Source organism: Vulpes vulpes, chromosome 4, assembly GCF_048418805.1.
Source record: "Vulpes vulpes isolate BD-2025 chromosome 4, VulVul3, whole genome shotgun sequence".
Classification (NCBI taxonomy): domain Eukaryota; kingdom Metazoa; phylum Chordata; class Mammalia; order Carnivora; family Canidae; genus Vulpes; species Vulpes vulpes.
In genome coordinates, this window is record NC_132783.1 from 102,140,825 (window position 1) to 102,164,873 (window position 24,049).

Below are 24,049 nucleotides of genomic sequence, written 5' to 3' on the forward strand. Positions count from 1 at the left end.
AACCCATGAAAAATTGCAAGACCTGACCCTAAAAGGGAGAGCGTGCTCTGTGGGCACCAGCAACACCAACCAGTGCTGATCTACAGAATGGGAGGTGGTTCTTGGGTATACTCAAAAATCTTGGAGGGAAGGAAACACAAAAAAGAACAGACTCCCACCAACTGAGCCACTGGGGGCTTGAATTCTTATGCTCTAGAGCACCACTGTGAAATGCAGTGTTTGCACCCCAAGCTGTTGAAATGGGATGTGGCCTGTTACCATTTTTTTGGTAAGCACTTTATCTAACTAAAAATGCAAGTGGAAAGGTGCACAAATCATGTGTGCAGCTTGAGGAATTTTCACAAAAGAAACACACTTGAGCCCTTTCTGCTCAGGGGTCCTGTCCCTGTGCTTTAATAAAACCATCTTTTTGCACTGGAAAAAGGAAAAAAAAAAAGGCAGCACACTTAACTAATCAGCACTGCAATCAAGAAACAGGTACCTATCTCCCTCCCCTTGCACCCTTATCCCTTCACTATGCTTACAACAAAGGAATTACATATATTCGAACAGAACCTTAAAGGCTGATTTTAAGTGCCCACCTTTTTATAGTTTTTAATTGTTAAGCTTTTATTCAAGGTATATATAAACGTAAGTTTAACAGTTCAAAGCGGTACAAGGTTTGCAATAAAAGAACATTCCATAGGTCCCTATCCCCTATCTCACTCCCCAAAAGGGAGCCATTTCCACGTGTTCAGCTATTTTCTTGGTTATCAGAAAGTAGCAAGGTATTTTTGTCTTAGGCTTATTTACTTTCTTCTCTCTCTGGAGGCTAGGGATTAGCTCCCCTCCCTCCTCTGGCCTCTATGCTGCACATGTGCCCTGCCCCCTGGCCCCTAGCTACCCATCCTCACAGATAAGCACAAGCACAGTCTTGGTGAAAGCATCTTCAGTGTTTGCATTACTTTTACTTTGTAAACACTCCTTGGGCCAGAGGCATGCAGCTGACTTTGCTTACTTTCCTTTCCAGCACATTTTTTGGGGGGTTGTTTTTCCTAGAGTTAATAATTGTCATTTTTATGCTGTCTACAAACTTATCACAGATTCAACCTCACGCTCTGCCAGTTATCTGAATCTCCCCTCTTCGGGTCCAGGCCAGTCAGCTTCCTGCCCATTTCCACTTTTTGGCTATGCCTGGCCCAGGCATGAGAGCTGGTTGCTCTCTCTGCACTGCCAGCACCCTGAGATTCCCTCTTTGTCTTGCTCCTCTTTCCTAAATATCACGTCTTCCCCTCTTACCAGCTGTTTCAGTAGAACACTAGCAGCTTCCCAAGAAGGAGACCACAAAGGAAAGAAACTTTTGAAATTGTGCATGTCTAAAAATATCTTTGTTCTACCCTACAGTTGGTTAAAGGTAGTTTTGCTGGATATAGAATTCTAGGTCAGAAGTGATTTTCCTTAAAAATTTGAAGGCATAGCTCCATTGTCTTCTAGGTTTCCAGTGTTGCTGTTGAACTATTCTGAGTCCTGATAATTTTTGTGTGACCTGGTTTTTTTATTCGAAGGCTTTCAGGAGCTCCAATCTCTCCATGTTTGAAGTTGCACAAGGGTATGTCTTGGTGTGAGCTGACTTTCATGCATTGTGTTCACTGAGCCCTTTAAACCTAAAAGCTCTCCTCCATCCGTTCTGGGAAATTTTTCCAAAATTATTTTACCTGATGCTCCTTCTCCTCTGTTTCCTCTGCTCTCTCTGGAACTTTTATCACTCCGATAGATCTCCTGGCCTGGTGCTCTATTTTTCTTTCTCTCATTTTCTATCTCATTCTATTTTTGCTCTGCTTTTTAGCAGATTTCTTCAGTCTTACCTTCTAGTCTTCCTACAGATTTTAAATTTCTGACATTGTATTTTAATTTCTAAAGGCTCTTTTGTGTTCTCTGAGTGTTCCTTTCTCTAAAATGTAGCATCCTGTTCTTGTTTCATGGGTGTGTAGCTTCTCGTGAGGTTTTTCTTCTTCGTGAAGACTCCCTGGGTCCCTCCAAGGCCCTCCTGACACCACCACATGATTGTTTTCATCTCTACTTTTCATGCCAGAGAATTCTTTCCTCGGATGTCTGGAATCTCAGCTGTCTGCTCATATTTAAGAGTAGGGCCCCAAAAGCAGACTAGACTTTTTTGACTTTGGGTAATGTGGTACATGACTTGGCTGGATTGTTTCATCCAGAGACCTTCAATGTCTTCACATCTCTTTTATCTGGTCAGATTAAACCTGCTACTGGTCAGATTAAACCAGACTCTGCTACTGTCCAGCCTGGGTAGTAAAAGCCTGGCACCATTCTGGGGAGCCAAGTGGTACATGTGAGCTGGGGTCTCAAATCCTATGTGTCCATGTTCACTTCTGTCTTTTCAGTGTGGTTCACCCCAGCTTTGAACTTGTCTTTTATCCAATAGTCCAGCAACTCTGAAAAAAAAAAAAAGAAAAAAAAAAAAAAAAGAAAAAACCCAAAAAACCCCACAAACCCTCCAGTCTTTTGCCAGGTTGGGGATGGGCTGAACCAATTGGGGGAGAAGGTCTGGTGATCCTTCTCGTAAAATAGCTTTCATCTAATCTTCTTTATTTGAGGCCTTTGTCACTTCACTTGCACTCCAAGAGACATCTGCAGTCTCCAATTCCCATGGCTTTTGCCAGTGATCTGTGTAGACCAGAGTGCTTGCTGGTTTTCCTTGTGAGTGGCCCATATTGTCTTTTCTCGGTCTACCAGATAGGCTGTCACCTGCCCATTTGCTTTCTAGCTTCCACATCCTCCAGGTCTCCCTGTCTTTGTGCATATACTCCTTAACAACAATCTCTTATTTGATATTTCCTTTGTTTTAAATGTGAGTGAGATCAGGTGGGTGATTCAACTGGCATTTTTAACTGCTACGTCCCCAGTGATTTCTTTTTCACATGGGAGACCAAGGCATAGAGAGAGGAAGGAATGTGATGAGATCCCAAAGAACCCAGCTCTTCTGAGTTCTCATTTTTCAGAGGATAGGAGGACTCAAATGTAACACATGAAACTTAAAATTTGACTGGCCGATCTATATGAAGAGAAGTATTTTTGAGGTCTGATAATCCTGGATAGAAAGGCCGGCTCTGCCACGTTTTACTGGTGTGACCTTGGAGAAACTCCTTCCCTTCTCTGGGCCTCAGTTTCCTGATCTGTAAAATGGGAAAAACAGTATCTTGTAGGATTGTTCAGAGGGGGAAGGTTACTTTAAATAACCTATGTGGAGCATCTATCATATTGCCCTGCAGGAATATAACAGGTGCACATTCAAGGTTAGTTCTCTTCTCCATGGAGCTAGAGTACAAGAGATAACAACAAAGTCTCCATCCCCAGGGCAGGGCCCCACCTGTGGCCAAGGCCAGGTGGCAAAAATTTCACAAGCCTGGGCAGGCCACCTGAGTTAGAAGCAAGGCATGTGCTCTCACTGGTCCATCAACATGTGCCGAGCTTGACTTGGAAGACGGACTTGGCTTGTAAAACCCAAAAGAAAGTCATGAGACTTTAACAGGCATGCTTAGGCTGGGGACACCTCAATTCCTGGCTGGTCTAGATCTCAGATCTAGTTACCTGAGATGACCCAAGTCACTTCAGATGGAAGTTCTTTAACATTCAAATCAGTGGTGCCTTTGGACTTGATGGAGCTCTTGGGAGTGTGCACATGATAGGAGTACATCATTACTTCCTACCACTGATCATATATTTATTCTTATTGGTTCAAATAAGACTAATAGGATCTATTAAAATCCCATTTTTGTCATTTCAATGCCAATGGATTAATAATATCAGATAATTGTTATTATTTATTGAGAGCTTAAGAATATGACAAGTACTATTCCAAGTACTTATATCTGTTAATGAATTTAAACCCCATAATACCTCAGTGAAGGTGATAACATTATTATTTTTTTAAATTTATTTATGATAGTCACACACAGAGAGAGAGAGAGAGGCAGAGACACAGGCAGAGGGAGAAGCAGGCTCCATGCACCGGGAGCCCGACGTGGGATTCGATCCCGAGGCTCCAGGATCGCGCCCTGCGCCAAAGGCAGGCGCTAAACCGCTGCACCACCCAGGGATCCCCGGTGATAACATTATTATATCAATTTTATAGATGAAGAGTTTGAGGCGGAGAGAAGTGGCATAACTGGGGCAAGGTTACACGGCTAGTAAGTTGCATATCCTGGATTTAAGCCCAGGCAGTCCAGCTCCAAAGTCCACACTTTCAAAATATTATGTAAAGTATTTCCTGCCAAGAAGAAAATTGAACCATTAACATGTTCTAAAGGTATTGTTTTACCTATACCATTGGTTTTTGACTGGGGAAATTCTGTACCCCCTAGAGTACATTTGGCAGTGTCTGGAGGTATTTTTGGTTATTACAACCTGGGGTGGAGGGGTACTACTAGCATCTAGTGGGTAGAGACCAGAAGTGCTGCCAAATTCCCCACAATATACAGGATGGCCCCTACAATAAAGATTTATCTGGCCCCAAATAGAGGAGGGTACTATTAACATTTCATACTTAAACAGAAGGAATCTCAGATGTAAAGAGATGCCAAGTATGTTTCCCAAGAGAACACAGTAACAGTGGAATGGAGATTCGAACCCAGGCTCTCTGATGTCAAAGTCCAATGTCTGCCAGGCTTCTCTGTGGGAATCCATTATTCTTGCCCATTTGGCTCTTTTCTCCATCCTGACCTCTTATTCTGGAAACTATATGTACAGGGGATTTGAAAGAATAACATAATATCAATATGTCCTCCTTTACCTATGTCCACCAATTTTTAACATTTTTGCCACATTTGTTTTATCTATCCTTCCATCCACTCCAATTCTTTCTCTCAGTAGGATATTCGGTTCATAGCAATTGCTCAACAAATGGTTATTGAAAATGGTCACCAAAAATGAAAGCCTATCCTATATTCAAAGCCATCAACATGTCATTGGCAGCAACTGATGGACTCACTTACAGTGATGGCATAGTTTTTTTCCCCTGCTCTTTGGAAATTAAGCTGCAGACACAATGCCACGTGCATGTCTTTAGAACAAGGACATTCTCCTACATAGCCACAACATGATGATCATACTTATGACAATTTTCCAAATGCTTGAGAATGTCTTCTTTGGCTGCCTCCTACCCCCCACCCTAATCCAAGTTCTAATCAGGGTACAGACATTTAGTTTGGTTTATGTCTCCAGAGTTTTTTTTTTAAAGTCTAGAATAGTTTCCTCTCTTTCTGGTTTTTCAGTGTGTTTTTACCCCAAAGACTCCAGGCTGATTATCCTGTAGGATATTCCACATTATGGATCTGTCTGGGTGTTTCTTGATTTGATTGATGGTAAACATTTTTGTCAGGCAACCTCCATACTGTTCTTACTGAATCATATCAGAAGGCATGCAATACCAGTTCGTCTCCTTATGGTGATGCTAATTTTATACCTGTGTGAGGTGGTGGCTATAGTTCTCTCCCATGTGAAAATACACTTCTCTCAAATGAGTGATTTGTGGGGTGATATTTTTGGTCCACGTAAAAGCATCCTGTCCCCCCAAATAGGAAGTTTTGTTTTTATACACACTTGTCACTTTTCAGACTGCAGGACTTCAGAGAATAAAAAAAGACCCAACCTTTTCAAACCTGAGTTTCAGTAGGGACAAAATATCTCCCTGCCAGGGCTGTGGTGAGGATAACACTATAAATTGAATTCTATCCCCCACCTTCCCCTCTCCAATCCATATGATGAAGCTCCAGCCCCCAAGGGGATGGAGTTTGAAGATAGTCTTTGGGAGGTGATTAGGTTTAGATGAGGTCACAAGGGTGGGGCTTTCATGATGGGTTAGTGACCCTATAGGAAGAGACACCAGGTAGCATGCTGTCTCTGTGCTATGTGATGACACAATGAGAAGACAGCCATCTGGCAGCCAGGAGGAGGGCTCTCACCAGAACCACACCATGCTGACATCCTGATTTTGGACTTCTAGCCTCCAGAACAATGGGAAAATACACTTCTGGTGTGTAAGCCACGAACTCTGTGAGATTCTGTGACGGCAGCCTGAGCTATCTAAAACAGATTAAATGCTAAAATGCTCACGGCAGTCTCTTGGACATTACTTGACCTAGAAAAAGGTAATGAAGTTCTTTTCCATAATCTGAGATGCTAGGGGTTTGCTTGAGTCACCAAGGAAAAGGGTAGGCCTGGGACAGTGAGTAATTGGGCAAGTTTTGTCCCCCTGGCAGACTAAACTTCTCAAAGTGAGAGCTTCATACCAGAGAAGTGTCGGGTAACCCAGCCAAGTCATGGCACAGCCTAATGCTGGCCCCTTGATCCGCAGAGAGAATGCTGGTGGGACAGATGGGATGGGTTTACAACTTCCTGTTGCTTCTCACTAGCTCTAAGACCCTGGGCATGTCATCGACCCCTCTAATCTGTTTCCTGATCTGTGACAGGGGACATTAACTGTACTTGCCCACAGGGGTTATTATGAGGATTCAACAAAATAGCATGTTTGGCCCAACATGTACTAAGCACTCAATATGCACTGGGAGGGATTGGTTACTAGAAATAAGACAAAAATCCCCAACACCTAGGAGAAGGTGAGTGAACTCCTGAACAGGTACTGTTCTGGCACTGCCCTGGGTATGAGGGACTAGGGCCCCAGCATGCTTGTTCTCCTGGATACCAGCGTGAACCGGGAAGACAGGAGCCCTGCCCTTACAGAGTTAATACGCCAGTGGAGGTAATGCAGACAGACATGTAAGCAGATGTCTTGTGACACACGCTATGAAGAAAATAAACAGAGAGGCATTACAGAGGCTAACAGTGGGGAAGGGAGTCTGTTGATGGAGTTGTCAGAGTGAGCCTCTCAGAGATGACAGGAAGAATGAGACTGGAAGGGTCAGAGGGAGCCAGCTGTGCAAATGGATGCACGAAGAGCATTCTATGCAGGGGTGCAGCAAGAGCAAGAACGCCGAGGTGGAAAGGTGCAGGGCAGGCCAGGGCAGTAGAGTGGGGGACTCTGGAGCCTGGTGAATGAGCCTGAGCTGCAGTGAATGGCCGCAAGAGACGAGGTGGGGGCAGCCAGCGGGGGCCTGATCACAAATGGCAGTAGAAGCCATGGAAGGAACGATGGGAAGCTGCCAAGTTTTTTTTTTTTTTTTTTTTTTAAACTGTGGTAAAATATACGTAACATAAAATTCACCGCTTTGATCATTTTTCAATGTCCAGTTCAGAGGCATTAAGTACATCTATGTTGTTGTGCAACCATCACCACCACCTATCTCCAGAAGCTTTTTCATCTTCCCCACTTGAAACTCCATCCGTTACGGAAGAACTGCCTACTCCCCACACCCTGTAGCCTTTGAAGGGCTTTACATGAGGAGATCTGTAACCCACCTGGCAGTCGGAGAGCACTGCAAACGAATGAAAGGAATGGGACGAAAATGGCACATGAATCACTGCAAGGCACAAGCAGGGGCAGGAGAGGCATCGGAGAAGCAGAGATGGAAGGAAACAGGCAGATGTGAGAAGCGCTGAGAGACAAGCCAGCCAGGACTGGGTGCAGCCACTGCCTCCTCCCTGCAGAGGTGTTGGTGGGGTGCTGGTGGTGGGAGGTACTCACAGCTGACCTGGGAGCCCAGCTTGTGCTCCCAGACGGCGTGCAGCTGCTGATACTCCTGCTGCGCGAGCTCCAGGCGCTGCCGCTTCACCTGGTAGATCTCCTTCTGCGCGCTCAACGCCTCCTGGGCCACCACCAGGTAATCCTTCAGCATGTGCTCCTGCTCCCGCCGCCATTGGACCCGTGGGTCCTCGATCTGAGTGGTTTCTGGAACAGACCCCAGCAGACACCCTAGGTCAGCACCTCACAAATAATCTGTTGGGCCGGTGGCCTGTGGAATCTACTACCAGAAATCAAAAAGCAGAATAAATAGGAAATCACGATAAAGGCAGATGGGTTAAACTTAACCTATTAAACCACAGTGACTCTCCACTCGGATTAAGCAAACGAACAGAAAATAACCAGAATCAATTTCCATACCCAAAGTCAATCTGTCTCAGAACAGCCAAGAGAAGGACCAGGTTTGAGTTCTAATCTAGATAGAGGCTCAAGGACATTATAGATGCTTAAGGTCATCTGTTTTGGTAAAATTAAATAATATTTTAGATGGTATGAAAAAATAAGGACCTCATTTCCTGCTGGCAATGTAAATTAAAGCATACTTAGAAGAGGACGGAGTATGCAAATAAAGACCCTTAAAGTGTGAATACCTTTGACCAATAATACCCCATACTAATTTATTATTAAACATAATAAAATATGTAGGCAAACATACATTTGTACCAAACTGGGATAATAATAATAATGAAAATAATAACTAGCACTTAGTTCATGTTTACTCTATGCCAGGTATTGATCTAACTACTTTACATCTATTTACCCCTTCAATCCTTACACTAATCCTAAAGGGAAGATTCCATTTTGACACCCACTACTCAAAAGGGAAAATCTAGACACAGATCAAATAACTTGCTCAAGGTCACATGGAAAATAACTGGCCAAATAGGTCTGCTGTGTTTTACATAATACACTGCCACAGCCACTAAAAATAGTGTGTTCAAAGAAATAGGATGAAATGGAAAGGGGCCTATGATATACGAGTAGAAGTACAGAGGGCAAACCATATAAATAATTTTGATTATTGAAATTATACGTACATTCTCAAAATGATTAGGAGACAACTTAGCACATTATCGGCACTAGATATGCCTTGGTAGTAGTAGGATATTTTTTCTTCATTCTTTTTGAAAAAAATTATCTATATGTATAGTGATCATTTGAAAAAAAAAAAAGTCAAAACCCAAAAAGATAGACATTTAGAAAAAGGGACAGCAGGCAGCTGAACGACATGGAACAGGTCAAAGCAATGTCAAAGAATCAATGCCCATCAACTGCCAACGCTCCAGCCACTTCCCAGGTGGGGGGTGAGGTTGGAGAGTGGGGGGTGCTGACACACCAGAAACTGTACAATCATGGCCATGTGGTGAACCCAGCCAGCAGACAGGTTTTGCTTAACCCAAAGTATTTTATTAGTTTTGAGTTGGTTACTAGTATGTAAAAATAGGAGATTTAAACATTAGAATCCTGATATCTTGTTTCTCAAAAGATCTGGCCACACTGAGTCCACAGTCTGCCACAGACCCGAGCACTGAATCAGTCTGCTGGTCTGCTTCATTCATTTGGGTCATGGTTCTAACTCCTGGAGAATCTGAGTTCATGCCTCCTTTTATATAGGCCCTAGAGCTCTCATTCCTCCTGCACAGGCCCAAATGAGCATTTCTAATGAACGCAAAAAAGGATAGGGAGAATGATCACAGAAGCAGCAGGGCCGGGATGCCTGTGTGGCTCACTCAGTTAAGCGGTTGACTCTTGATTTCAGCTGAGGTCTGATCTCAGGTCCTAAGATCGAGGCCCGCACCAGGTTCTGTGCTCAGCGCAGAGTTTGCTTGAGATTCACTCTCTCTGCCCCTCTCCACTGCTTGCATGTGTGCACATGCTTTCTCTCTAAATAAATAAATAAATCTTAAAAAAAAAAAAAAAAGCAGCAGGGCCAAATTTTCATCCCTGCCAGTAATTGCTGTGTTACAATGGGCAGGCTGCTTAACCTCTCTGAATGTATTTCTATATTTACTAAAGAGGATAATCAGCCCTGCCTCCTAGGAAGCTATAAAGCACTTCTGCTCAGGTAAAGTAAACAAACGGTGGTTGAGAGGAAAGCACAAACTCTTTTCTGGGACCAGCTTTTGAACTGTCCATGAATAGCAATTCCTTTAGCTTTTCCTCCTCCCTTTTTCTGGAAAAGAAAACAAGGACTTAAGATTGCTGGCAGGAGCCACAAGATTGGTTCTCATAAGAAAAACTTTGCAACTCTTCCACTAAGAAAGGAGGAGGGACATTTGCAAGAAAAAATTAAGAAGGGGAGCATTTAGAAGGCTAGGGCCCATAACCCATCAGTAGATGTGGACTCTCAGAGTCAGGGACTCTTGACCGCCCTTCAAGCACTAGCCTGAGACCTCCAGCTGACAGAAACCACATAAAAGAAACAGCTGGTCATGGCGCCAGGTTGGAGATGTTTTCTTAAGTTTGTAACTTTTTAAAATTTATATTTTTGGGGAAAGATACTGAAAAATACCTAAAAGGAAAATCTCACAATTCCACCACTGCAAATTTATAAAACACGAAGTGAGAGTTTCCATGTCTCTAATTCTACTACCCAGAAGTAAATGCTGCTAGGAGTCTCAGATACTAAAAGATACTATCCTTTGATTATATGTCAATCTGTTTATACATATGTATCTATATACACTAATTTATTTTTAATGCAAAATAGCCCCATGTCATATATACTAGTCTGTAATCTGCTTCCATCTGCAAATGATGTATCATACTCATCCTCCCATGAGTGCAGATGCAACTCAATTTTTTGTTTATTGGTTTTACTGTTTTTATTTATTTTTAAATTTTTTAATTTACTTCAACCATTTAAATGGTTGCATATCATTGTATGGTATGGTATTAAGCTTTATTTATGGTAGAGTGTTAGTGGTTTCTCAGACCACTATTGGGAAACTTTTGGATTATTTTCATTTTTTTTGCTACCACAATCAATACTGCAGTGACAATTGTTAAAAACAGTTTTATGAACTTGTGTGATTAATTCTGCAGAATATATTTCTTAATAGAGGGACTACTGGGTCGGAGGGTATATATAAATATATAGAAATATTTAATTTTTGCAGATACAACCAAATTACCTTCCAAAAGGTTATATCAATTTTTATCCTCACAAACAGCCTATGAAAGTGCCTTTTCCCCCAGATTCTCAGCAAAACTGCTTTAGAAAAAATGTTAGTACTTCATCCAGTAATTTTGGGTCCTGGCAATGTATTAGAATCAGCTGAGGAGCTACAAAAAACAAAAACAAAGAAGCCTGAACTCTGCCCCAGAACACTTACATCAGAATTTCTAGGAGTGGGACCCAGGCATTGTGAGTTGTATAAGCTTCTCCAGGTGACTCTGAAATGCAGATAGGGCTGAGAAGCCCTAAGTGCAACATTAGAATCACTTGGGCATATTTTAACACTCCTGATGCCCAGGTCCCAACCTGGATCAATTAGATCAGAATCTCTGGGGATGGGAATGAGGCAAAGGTGATTTGCAAAGCTCCCCAAATAATTCCAATGTGTCACCAAAGGTGAAAACCACTAAGAGGTGACAACACAGATGGGCTGAGTGATCACTGAAGCTGGCAGGCTAGGCTGGCAGGTGTGATGCTGAACTCCAGGTGGGATCACCCACCAGAGGGCTCGCTGAATCACCGGGCCCTAGACGAGCAGCTAGGGCACACGTGGATGAGCCCTCCCTCTCTCCAGTGCTCCCTTTAGTAGTGCCCGCCCTGTGGCCGAGGTCCTACTCTTTGAAACATAAATGTATGGGAGAGCCTTAATTGAAGGCTTGGTCAGCCACCATTTTTGGTGGTCCAGGCTTTCTCTTTTTTTTTTTTTTTTTTAAGATTTTACTTATTTATTTGAGAGAGAGAGAGAGAGAGAGAGAGGCAGAGACACAGGCAGAGGGAGAAGCAGGCTCCATGCAGGGAGCCCAACGTGGGACTCCATCCCAGGTCTCCAGGATCACACCCTGGGCCAAAGGCGGCGCTAAACCGCTGGGCCACGGGGGCTGCCCCAGGCTCTCTTTTATAGTAGAAACCAACACAGAAAGATGAATGCACACATGGACAAACAACACACAACCCCACATCAGAATACTGGTTTCAGCCTGGCCGCATGTTAGAATTATCCCCGAGATTCCCATTCAATTGGTCTGCACTATGAAGTGGGTATCAGTATATTGCTTAAATCAATTTTATTAAGGCATAATTTAAATACGATGAAGTGCAGGCATTTGAAGTGTGTATAGTTCAATATGTTCTGACAAACGTGTACACCATTAACCACTGCTTGAATCACTGTATAAAACATTCCCTTTACCTTAACAATCCCTGTACTCTTTCCCAGTCACCGCCATCCACCTCCTCCCTCCACTTCTACCTGTTTAGAACTTCCCATCAATGGGCCCATATACAGAGTGTACTCTCTGGGCCTTGCTTCTCATGCTCAGCATAAGGCTTTTAAGACTCATTTATGTTGTTTTATCAGTGACCTGTTTCTTGTTATTGCTGAATAATATTCTATTATGTGAATGTTATCACAATTCACTTTTTGATGAACTTTTAGGTTGTTTCTAGTTTGGGATTTTTTTTTTTTTAAAGTATTCGTTTGAGAGAGAGTGCGTGGGTGCCTGTGAATGGGAGGAGGTGGCAAAAGGAGAGACAGAAAATTCACGAGCAGACTCCCTGTTGACATTGGAGCCCAACGCAGAGCTTGATCCTAGGACCCTGAGATCATGACCTGAGCCGAAATCAAGAGTCTAACACTGAACCAACTGAGCCACCCAGGTGCCCCTCTAGTTTGGGATTATCATGAAAAGCTTTAATGGACATGCATGTACAAGTCTTTGAATGGGCACATGTTTGCATTTCTCCCAGGTAAAACTATCCAGCAGTGGAACTGCTGTGTTGCATGATAAGCATATACTGAATTTTATTAAAAAAAAGTCAATCATTTTGAACTGATGAGTTCTACACACATACCACACCCCACTACTTCTACACACCACACACCCACTTTCTACACACACCACACACCCATCCAAAATGGTTGCTCTGATTTACATCTCACCACTAACATATTAGAGTTCTGGTTCCTCCACATCCTCGCCAACTATGGGCATTGTTAATCTTTTTCATTTTAGTCATTACAGTGGGGTTGCAGTGGTACTTCCTTGTAGTTTTAATTCGTGTTTCCCTAAGGAAATGATGATGATGAAAGTGTACTTTTGTGTGTTTATTGGCCATTTTTTAACTGGTCATTTGTATATCTTTAGTCAAAGTGTCTTTTTAAATCTCTTGCTTATAATTTTTATTGAGTTGTTGGGCTTCTTTATATATATATTAAGTTGTAAGATATAAGAGTTCTTTATACATTCTTGATATGGTATTCTTACATTCTTTGTCAGATGTAAGAATCATAAATATTTTTTTCCTTATCCGTGGCTTGCCTTTTCAGTTTCTTAATGGTGACTTTTGAAGAACACAGGTTTAAATTTGATGAAACTCCATTTATCAATTTTTTTCTTTTATAGTTAGTGATTGTTGGGTGTTGTGTAAAAAAAAAAAAATCTTTTCCTACCATAAAATCTTGAAGAGTTTTCTCCTATGTTTTCTTCTAGATCTCTTCTAGTTTTCCCTTTTATGTTTGGGTCTATGGTCATTTTGAGGTTTCTTTTATGTACGGTGTGAGGCAAGGAGAGAAGTGGACATGTACTTCCATGTGGACCAGCAACTGTTGAAAAGACTGTCCTTTAGGACACTGTGCTTTTCAGAAGCTCCCAGGGGTTCTATGGAATTGTGTTAATAGCTGTTAGTCCTGAACCACTTCTGAGGGAGTCCTCCCAGACCCAGCCTCTTCTGCTGGTACTCCCCTTCCTTAAGTCCATCACACCCAAACAGATAACTTCACACTTGGATCTTTTAGATCACCTTGGCTAGCTAATTTCTCGTTTTTATTAAAGCTATACATGGACATAGTTTAATCATTCAGCATGTTATAAACTTAGCTATGTAAAACATCACCCCCTATCTTCTACCCCCTTATGTTCCCCTCCCTAAAAAGCAGCTATGCCAACATTTAGCTGAGTGAAACTATTATTGAGAACCCCTTCTCTATTCTCCCTCATGCCCCAAACATCAACCTACAAACACATTCCACACACGTTCTCCACACTCATGAGTTCACACACATTCCACACACCACCACCTCTACACACCACACACCCACTTTCTACACACACCACACACCCATCCATGTGGCTAACACTATTGTATTTTACAAAGGCTTTAACAACAATCATCTTAAAAACAGCTGAACATCTAGAGAATGCCCAACCTTGTTACTATGCAAAAGAATGCAAATGAAAAGCAGTGAAGTAACAATTTACAACCTATGATGGATTTATCAAAACATAAAGAAAAGAAAATAGCCCCATACTGATCAAGGTATCAGGAAAACAGTAATCTGGCTGCCTGCAGCAATATAGATTGCTAAAATTTTCTGGAAATACTTATCAATCTAGGAATATGGACCAGAAGTCTCAAAAATGTTCATAACCTTTCAGTTTGTGATCCTCTATTTGGAAATATAAATGAAATTATCACAAAGGAGAGAAGCAATATGAATAAAGATTCTCCCTCTAGTGTTATTTCTGACAAATAAATGGAAATAACACAAAAGGTCAGCAATGAGGGCAATTATGGTATATTTATGTGTTAACATGTAACACCACATCTACTCAATACATTAAAAATGACAAATATGGTGGCACTTGGATGGTGCAGTCCGTTGAGCATCCAACTCTTGGTTTTGGCTAAGATCATGATCTCAGGGTTGTGGGATTGAGGCTGGCCTCTGGCTGTGTGATCAACACAGAGTCTGCCTGAGGATTCTCTCTCCCTCTCCCTCTGCCCCTCCCCCACTTGTGCAAACACCCACGCATACTCTCTCTCTCAAATAAATAAATCTTTTTTAAAAATGACAAATATAAAGACTACATGGTATCTCTCAAATACTCAAAGCATGAAGAGAAAATGGCAAAACACACAACTTGGTCACTGATTAAAACCATCTAATTATGACGGATGTAAATAGTGGGAGTACTGAAATTAATAAAATGGGTCATATTTTGGAAAGCATTGTCTATATTTGCTGCTCCTCATTCCTCCAGCTTCTTTCAGACTCACTGTAGTCAGGCTCTTGCCCTGAGTCCTTGTCCAAAGCTCCCCTCCCAAGTTGGGTCTATCTCAGTCATCTTGGTACATGATCCATCAGAAGTATTCAACAGGATTCAAGACCCTCTCTTTGACGTACTTCCTTCACATAGCTGCTAAGATAGCATGGTTTTCCTCTCTCCTTCCTGGTCACTCCTCAAGGTCACCACTGGTTTTTCCCTTCTCTGCATCCCCTTACAATATGAGGACCCCAAGCCTCACTTCTCAGGCCTCTTCTCTGTCTTTGATTTACTCCTTTGATGACCTCAGCTGGTTTCATGTCTTTAAATACTACCTATATGCCAACAACTCCCAAATAACTATTTTAGCCCAGATCTCTTTTCCAAACTCCAGAGTCCTTTATCAAATTGGCCAGCAATATCTTAAATGTGTAACAGACATGGAAGACTCAACATGCCCAAGCTCTTGTTTTCCTTCTAAACTCAGTTATCCTCCAGTTTTTTCCATCCAGTCGATGACACTCCATCCTGCCAGTTGCTCAGTCTCCATGAGCATCATTCATTCCTCTTTCATGCTCCATATGCAATCTACCAGGAAATCCTATTGGCTCTACCTTGAAAATACATCCACATCTGGCCACTTTTTGCCACTTCCACCACTGTGGCCTTGGTCTGGGTCACTTGAACTACTGTAATCATCTCTCACAAGATTTCTGCTTCTGTGTTTGCCCAACTAAGGTCTATTCTCAGTAAAGCAGCCAGAGTGGCCCTTTTATGACATAAAGCAGATCATGCCACTCATCTGCTTAAAACTCTTCAATGGCTCTCATCTCACATGGAACAAAAGCTAGAGCCCATAAGGCAGATCACCTTGCAAAATTCCACCCCATCTATGCTCTGCAACTCTCTGGCCTGATGTTCTTCTCCTGGCTTCCTCACTCACTCATTCTGCTATGTGCACACCTGCTTCCTTGCCATTGCTGTACAAGCTGAACATGACCACCTCTCAGAGTTCTTGCTCTACCATTCCTCTACCTAAAATACCCCCTTATTTCCCTCAAGTCTTAGCTCCTAAAAATCTCATTTTCTAAACCAGATCTTCTTTCTAAAGACTATCACCACTGTCCTTCCCCATTACCCTCAAAGGTACCCCCACATGTCTCAGTTCACACTCTTTCTCTTTCTTCCATAATACTCCAATTAATTAATACATCACATAATCAGCTTATTTATGTTATTTATTTTTTTTAGCTTTAGCTTTTATTTTTTTTTAGCTTTTCTGCTAAAATGGAAGCTCTATTAGGGGAAGAAACCTTGCCATTTTGCATTGTCACGTATCCCAAGTTCTGAGAACAGTACCTGGAACATGATAGGTGGCCAGTGAATATTTGCTGAATCAATGGATGCTAGATGGTGGATTTAATTTGTCCTATTTCTATTGGGTCTATAATGGAAGAAGGTAATTTCAGTCCATGAACCACACAAACACGGAGGACTGGTCCGAGTCCAGTCCTTGGGCCTCGAGAGTCACACTCACTCCACCTGTATCACTGGCTCCATCTGCAGAAGTGGTGCCCTCCATCCAAGGAGAACAACTTCAGAGCTAGAGGCACCCAATAGCCTGATAGCTGGTAAAACTATCAGAATTCTTCCTATGGTGGCCCCCCATTTACTCACCTGCCCATATACCCCATTTCTACCATCATCCTCTCAAGAACAAATTCTGCCACTGCCTGCTGCTCCTTCCTCCCTTCTATTTCTCCAGCAACTCCCAGAAGCACCTTAAAATCCCATTCTCGCCATCAGATTTTAATGAGGGGGATGAACTCAGCAATTAAACACAAGGAGAGGACTGGTTAGGGTTCCTGTGCATCAGTGTTTAACCCAGCATACCGTGCGGCCCTCCAAGCATTAACCTCATTCCCTGTACACACTCAATTAGGCATATTTATTTCTCATTATCCAGCATGCAATCATGAGTGCTAATAAAAACCTCTGCTACCCCCAACAATGCAATTAATGCCATTAGCTGTCTCTCAGAATCTCTTCTACACTTTGGTGCCAACCGAGTCTGCTCATTCATTTATTTAGTCATGAATTCATGCACATATGCCCTTTCCTATTTAACAGAGGAAAAATGTACACTTACTATGTGCCTTACCAAGCACAGGTATGGGACTGGAGCAGTGAATTAGATAATGTCCTGTTTTACAACAGGCAAATGGTTATACCACAGAGTGATGAGGGGCACAAAAGAGCATGGCCAGGTGCTAGTGAAACCCCAAGGAGGAACTGAATGGGGAAGCACAACTCAAACCTCAGTTCCACCGTGCTCTAGCTCTGAATGTTAAGCAGTCAGTTTAGACTTCTAAGTTCCATTTATATGATGGGGATAATCATCCTAACACTCCATGGGGGAGCAGGGAGGATTAAATGAGATGATGACTATCAGGTGCCTGAGCACACTGCACAGAATGTATGTTCAGTGAACTGGGGCTTTTAGGATTTTGTGCTCTATTCTCAGCCCTCAGGTTTGGCCAGGCACATCCCATTTCATTCCATTCTCCTCTTGCCTGAAAGAACAAAGGGAACCCTACACTTCAGAAGGTTGAGAGTGAGACAGGCTTTGGATAAATGAATGGGGCAGCAAATTTCAGAGGGCAGGAAATAGTCCTGGCCAGGAAGTGTACTAAGGATGAAGCCCAAATATATATCAACTCTCCCTGGCAGGAGGACTGTGACCTGGGTTCCTCCACCTGTCAGACAATATGTTTGTCCCTTTCTCAATTTATTCCTCCATCATAGTCCCAGAGACAAAGACACTAGGAATATTTACTCTGGATCAGGACACTGGGATCATGGACACAAAGTGAGGGTGGGCTGACTGGTATGAGGGGCTGGAGGCGTACACTCATACCAATCCACTATGGACACACATGTATGCATACTGCCAGGGACATGTGGGGGCTCCAGCTGCTCCAAAATGGCCTGCCAGGGGCAATGACACATCTGCCTTACATGGAAAAAAATCCGTATGCACAAAAATTGAGATATATATACATAAAAAGGATATATGCATATACACAAACATACAATTGGAACATTTCTGGAATGATACACAAGAAATTATTAGCAGTGGCTGTTTCTGTAAAATTGGGGAGCTGGGTTGTGAGCGGGGAGTTTTAAATTCTATTTAAAACCCTTCTAAATGGTTATTTTGTATGAGCATACATTATCTATCTATATCTACATTGACATCTCTGTCTAACTCTATATAAAACAAAACACAATCTGGCTTCAAGAATCTCTGCCGGCAGCTCTTTCAGACTTGAGGGGAGGGGTGTGGAGGTAGAGGGATGGGGTGCAGGATGGGGAAGGGAGGCTGGCCAAGAACTTACTGGTGTTGTGGTCTATGAAGTAATCTCCAACCTGTGGGTCATACGCCTCTTCCCATCCTAGCGGCAACTCATCACTAATGCAGTCAGCAAAGGTGAGCGGTTTGGTGTACCTGGCAGAGAGGAGAGACAGACTCCATCAGCCCACAGTCCCCAAGGCCCTGCAGCTCACCGCTTCTCTCAGCCTCCCTGCTCCTCTGGGCTGGCCCAACAGAGCCACAGAGTCCGCACGGACCCCAGCCCTGCTGTCCCCATGGCCCCCCATCGTCCCAGGAAGGTGAGTGCATGGCTGCAGCAGCAGGTTAGATCATCCAGGAGGGAGGCAGGGAAACTGCATTCCAGTCCCCACTTGGCCACTCATTTGGGAATGATTTGAGCAAGTCACCTTCCTTCTTGGGGGCTCTGTTTCTGCATCTTTGAGAGGTTTGCAGAAAAGGGTTCGAAGGTCAAGCCTTGCTCTGAACTTGGACTCCAGCCCTCACTGGCTTCTTCACTGCAACTCACTTGCCCACCTCACCCTCAATCTTCATTCTGGCTCTAGCTCACATTTGTCAAGCCCACTTGCCCTCTGGAAAGCTGGTTTATAGCAGCATCTAGAATAGCAGATGTTCTAATCCTATGAATTTGGCCAAAAGAAGTATTTATTTACCTCCTGATTAGGTTCCCAAATGCTGACATCCACCCCTGTCCTTCCCTAGACAATCCAGGCCAAACTGATCTTTTTAGTAACAGCTACTCTCTAAGGCCCCATTTTGGTGTGCAGTGGTGGTAATCACCCAACTAAATGAACTAAGGCCGTCAAGGTGGGAAAACAGTGCAAACCATTGGTCAAGCATTTCAGCCAGACTGCAGGGAGTCACACCTGGACAGACAGCCAGTCACACCTGGACAGACAGCCAGTCAGCCCAAGTGGCCCATCCAGAAAGCCCCTCTGGTCTCTCCCACGGCTGACACTTCTGAAAATACATATTCAGATGTCCTCCCTTTCCTGTGTGCTCCCACCTCTCCCAATCCTGGAAGTCCAGAAGGCTCTGTTTCATCACTCTCAGGGTAAAGCAGTAGGCTGATGACCACAGGCCAGAAGGAAAGAGGACTGGAATAGGTCTACGATTCCTAATGAAGACCTTCCCTTCCAGGCCTCAGGAAACTGCCCTCTCTCTTATACTGTGCTATCTCCTCTCCTATACCTACTCTTAGTCAGACTTAAGCAAAATATATGGGGAGGAAAAGGAACACTTGAAAGAGCCCCTGGTGGGCAGGACATGGTGATTCATAGGCTACCATCTATCCAAGTCAGGTAGGTCGTGAAAAACACCTCCTGGCTGAATAAGTGGAGAATCCAAAAGCTTGTGTTAGCAATTTGCTGCTGTATTGTGAGAGACGATGAGGATGAGGCCAGAGGTAACTAGGATATGCAACAGACTCTGCTCCATCAAATAAAGATTCAGTAATCATCACTTATATTGGCTATGTGGGTTTGGCCACTTGTTCTCTTTGAGCCTCAGTTTTTTTCTTTCTTTTCTTAAGGGAGGTGGGGAGGATAGGGCAGAGGGAGAGGGAGAGAACCTCAAGCAGGCTCCATGACCAGTGCAGAGCTTGATGCAGGGGCTTGATCTCATGACCCCGAGATCATGAACTGAGCCAAAATCAAGAGTCAGACACCTAACCAAATTAGTCACCCAGGCGCCCCTCATCTAAATCATTCATTCATTCTTTCTTTCTTTCTTTTTTTTTAAAGATTTATTTGAGGGGGAGGAGGGACAGAGGGAGAGAGAGAATCTCAAGCAGACTCCCTGCTGAGCACAGGGCTGATGCAGGGTTCAATCTCATGACCTGATGCCTGATGATGATGATGCCTGAGCCAAAATCAAGAGCTGGATGCCTAACCGACAGAGTCATCCAGGTGCCCACCCCTCCTCTTCTTTAAAGATTTATTTGAGAGAGAGAGAGATCAGTGAGGGAGAGAGAGAGAAGCAGACTCTCTGCTGAGTGCAGAGACCCATAAAGGTTTTGATCCCACGACCCTGAGATCATGACCTGATCTGAAATCACTTAACCGACTGGGCCACCCAGGCACCCCTGAGCCTCAGTATTTTTACCTGACAAGTGGGGATAATAGTAACAACTGTCCAGGCTGTTGGCTAGGTTAAATAACGTCATATTTTAGGAGCATTTAGCACAGATCCTGGTGTGAATGAATGCTCAGAAAACATTATTGTTATCTCTGTTCCCTAGAAGGGAAAATTGAGGCTAGAAAAGACTAAGTACGATTCTCCAAGTCAATGACGAACCTAGAATCTCAAATGTGTCTCCAGAGTCATGAGCTAAAGGGTTCTCTTGGACTGATGTTTTCAGTGTACCTCCTGAGCCCTGGGGAAAATGCCAAGCCACTGTCTTAGAGTCAGAGGAGGAAAGAAATGGAAAAGACACACAGGTGACAGGGACTTTCATCGGCAAGGAAAGCTCTTCATTCAGGCACAATTGTGCGACTCTGGATAAAGTTCCTGCAAACTGTTTTCGGCCCACACTTCCTGCCCACCCCATGCCCTACCCAGGCTTCAGAAACAAAAAGGCCATGTCTCACAGCGCCTCCTCATCCTCCGACTTCACCAAGTGGTCTGTTCTCTCTTCCTTACAGAGGATGAAGATCAGTGACCACCAAAGAGTCAAGTCTCGTCCAACATCATTTGATACAGCAAATCTCTGAAAGAGCCTCTGAAGAAAAACCACACATAGGCATACCCCTCTGCAGAGAGTCACTCTCTTACTGAGGACAGAAGAATCTGTGAGGGAACGGGCATGCTTGAATCAAACCTTCCTTTCTGGTTAATTCCTCTCCCCGCTTCTGCCCTGAAAGCTCTGTCTGCCAGCCTGGCTGCACAGACAGGAATCCTATTATATATACTGTTTGCAACCCAGAAAATCAAGAAGATATGTCCCTTCCTGACAGTTCCTCTGGGATCAGTGCCTTTCAAAAGTCTTCCCTGGGGATCAATTAAATGGTTTCATCAATGGTGCATCTAAAAAGAGATTCCTGTGTCCCCCACAAACAAATAAATATTTATGGAATGGGTGACTGCAATAATGAATATGTAGGAATGAAAAATAATGATGTATTGTCCTATATTTTGCTAAAAGGGAAGGATGCTCTCAATAGATCATGAGAAAAACAACACTGTTGAAAGAGAACATCTACAGGATACTGTTATGGTATATTTTGTCTAAAAATGTGTGTTCACACATGCATGTGCCTGTGTGTGCTTATGTGTGTGTACAGAAGAGAAACTGGGTGCTCACTTCGGCAGCACATATAGAAGGGAAACTGGAAAGATGTACATAAAAATGTCATCTCGGTCCAGGGGTTTTAATGTAATTTTTTTCTTTACTAATTTCTCTGTAATGTTCATATATCAGTATAATTAAAATATTTAATAATGGCTAAATCTAGGCTTAGAAAGCAAGTTATATATGTCATGTTCTCTCTCCGGATAACAGGCACTCTTATCCATTTTACAAATGAGAAAACATGCTCAGTATCACACAGTTAGTAAACCTCAGAGCGATAACCTAAAGCCACACTACCTGATTTCCAAACCGAGGCTTTGCTAATAAGAATTAACAAGACCAAGTGAGTCTCAGAACAAACTGGAACACAGAGTAAGCTATGCCAGAGATATAGATAATGCCTCTCGACCTTCTGAGGCAAGTCTGAAGTAGGCAAAAGGCACTGGAGCTTCAGTATATTTGTACCTTTGATCATCGGAGTCTCGGTACAAAGATGTTCAATACACTTGGATCATCCACAGCTTCTTGATGAAAAGATAGTCAAGTGTTTCAAAGAATCCAAGTCATCGATATTAGTAATTCACTGAACTCTTGATGAGGATGGAGACTGGAGATAGGACAGGTCTGAAAGTACCCAAATGCATCACTTTTCCAGAAAACCATGAACTCCACTGAGTGTTCCAGCCTTAGATACTGGGAAGTCAGAACTGTGATAAATGTTAGCTACAAGGTTCAGATATGTGACTGCCATGAGAATATGCCACTGAGATGCTGACTTCCACTTATAGGGAACACAGACATTATGCCCATCAAGGATAAAGAAGAGTGAGTCAAGAGGACCCAAAGTCAGAAGGAGAGGGCACGAGGATAAAGGTAGGCTCTGGTTTGATATTCAGGGTTCCCCTTTGATGCAATCCTGGGGGAAAAGCCAGAGGGCTGGTAGCCTAGCTCCCAGAGCTCTTCCATGGGAAAGAGAAAAGCTGAAACAGAAAACCTTCTATTGGAAGACTATGCAACTTACAAGAAATCTGGACAGCAAGATTCTCTCTGGAACAAATGCCAAGAGGGAGATGAATTATTCAGTGTGCCGCAATGTGTCATTCAGAGAACCAGGATGAAGAGAAGTGTTTTTAGCTGCACAAAGATTTAAATACACACACACACACGTATATATGCACGTGCACGCATTCACTCTTCCTGCCAGAGAGAAGAACGGTCTGTTTAAACCAGTCCCCTCTGGGAAACTGTGGGTGCTTCTCTGGCCTACAATGTTTCCCCTTGGGCAAGCGCCAAGAATGTGGGCTGGGAAGAGATGTCCGCTTTCAGATGTGGCCCAGACTTGGGGGCTTGCCTGGAACTCCCAGCCCCCATTCTCCAATGAAGCGATTCACCCCATGTCAGCTTCAGGGCAGCCTCCAGCCTCTGTGTCCTGGACTAACGAAAACCCCAATCATGAAATTGAAATGCCCCAAATGCTGGAGGCGCGAGAGGCAGGGAGGGAAGAGGGCCAAGCAAAAACTAGTTCTGCCTCTTCTTAATTACCAATCTCTGAAGGAACACAAACATTCCTGAATGTTTCACAACAGGCCCTCCTGGAAATGCGGCCCGGATGTGTCACCTTGGAGACCGGTGGGTTCTGCCAGGATCACCCTGTGGGGAGCACACTGGCGCACCTGTCTGGCAACACAGGCCCCTTGGCCCCCTCGCGGCTCCCTGTCACTTTCCTATGGCCTGTGAGAGCGGCTCCCGGCCTGCCACGGCCAGCACTCGGTATTCAGACGGTGCATCCTTTCTAAGCAGCAGCTCAGAGAAGGGACGCAAGACCTGCTGCCAAGTCTAACACTGGCTGGTGATTCTCCGGGGGCTGAGGAACGCGTAACCTATCTTTCATGTTCCTGTTGCTTCCCTAGCGATCCAAATGCTTCCCACAGTAACCTCTTTATCGCCATCCAGCAGAATGCTGGCCCCCAACCGGGCTCTCTCCGAGGCCAGCTGGGCGGGATGGCTTCCTAAAGGGCCCTCCAGACTCCAAGCCAAGAACTGTCCAAACTTTCAGCTGAACCTCTCGTCCCACCCCGGCACAGGGGGCCGGCCTCGGCTCCTCCGCCCGGGGGTGTTTCACACGCATAGTTCCCATTGCTTAGATTGCACAACCCCTAACTTCACAGCCCCACCTCCAGGCTGCTGCAGAGAAGGGCCGCATTTCCAAGCCACCCTTTCACCTTTTGCACCTTGAATGCCAGGGTGGAGGGCAGGAAGAAAGTGCAATATTTGAAGCTCTCCTCCTTTCCTTTAATGAGTTCTGCTGTTCAAACACCTTTACCTACACATCTGACAATCTGGGGGTGACAAAAACAACCATCAGAGAGTTCGTTAGGAGGACTGCACACAAAACACAGCTGAAACTTCATAAACGCCAACTGCAGAAGCGGACGAGACAGACAGG

At 43.8% G+C, this 24,049-nt stretch overlaps 1 protein-coding gene across 6 annotated transcripts in view; it reads right to left on the reverse strand.

The window, feature by feature from the left end:
• Positions 1–24,049, reverse strand: part of WWC1 (WW and C2 domain containing 1) — a 150,642-nt gene that overhangs the window by 61,931 nt on the left and 64,662 nt on the right. For all 6 annotated transcript variants that reach the window (XM_072756690.1, XM_072756689.1, XM_026007481.2 and 3 more), the window contains exons 2-3: positions 18,322–18,431; positions 7,646–7,849 (exon numbers count right to left, since the gene is read on the reverse strand). In XM_072756690.1, the coding sequence (XP_072612791.1) occupies positions 7,646–7,796 (151 nt within the window). In that variant the 5' untranslated portion in view covers positions 7,797–7,849; positions 18,322–18,431. The remainder of the gene's footprint in view (positions 1–7,645; positions 7,850–18,321; positions 18,432–24,049) is intronic.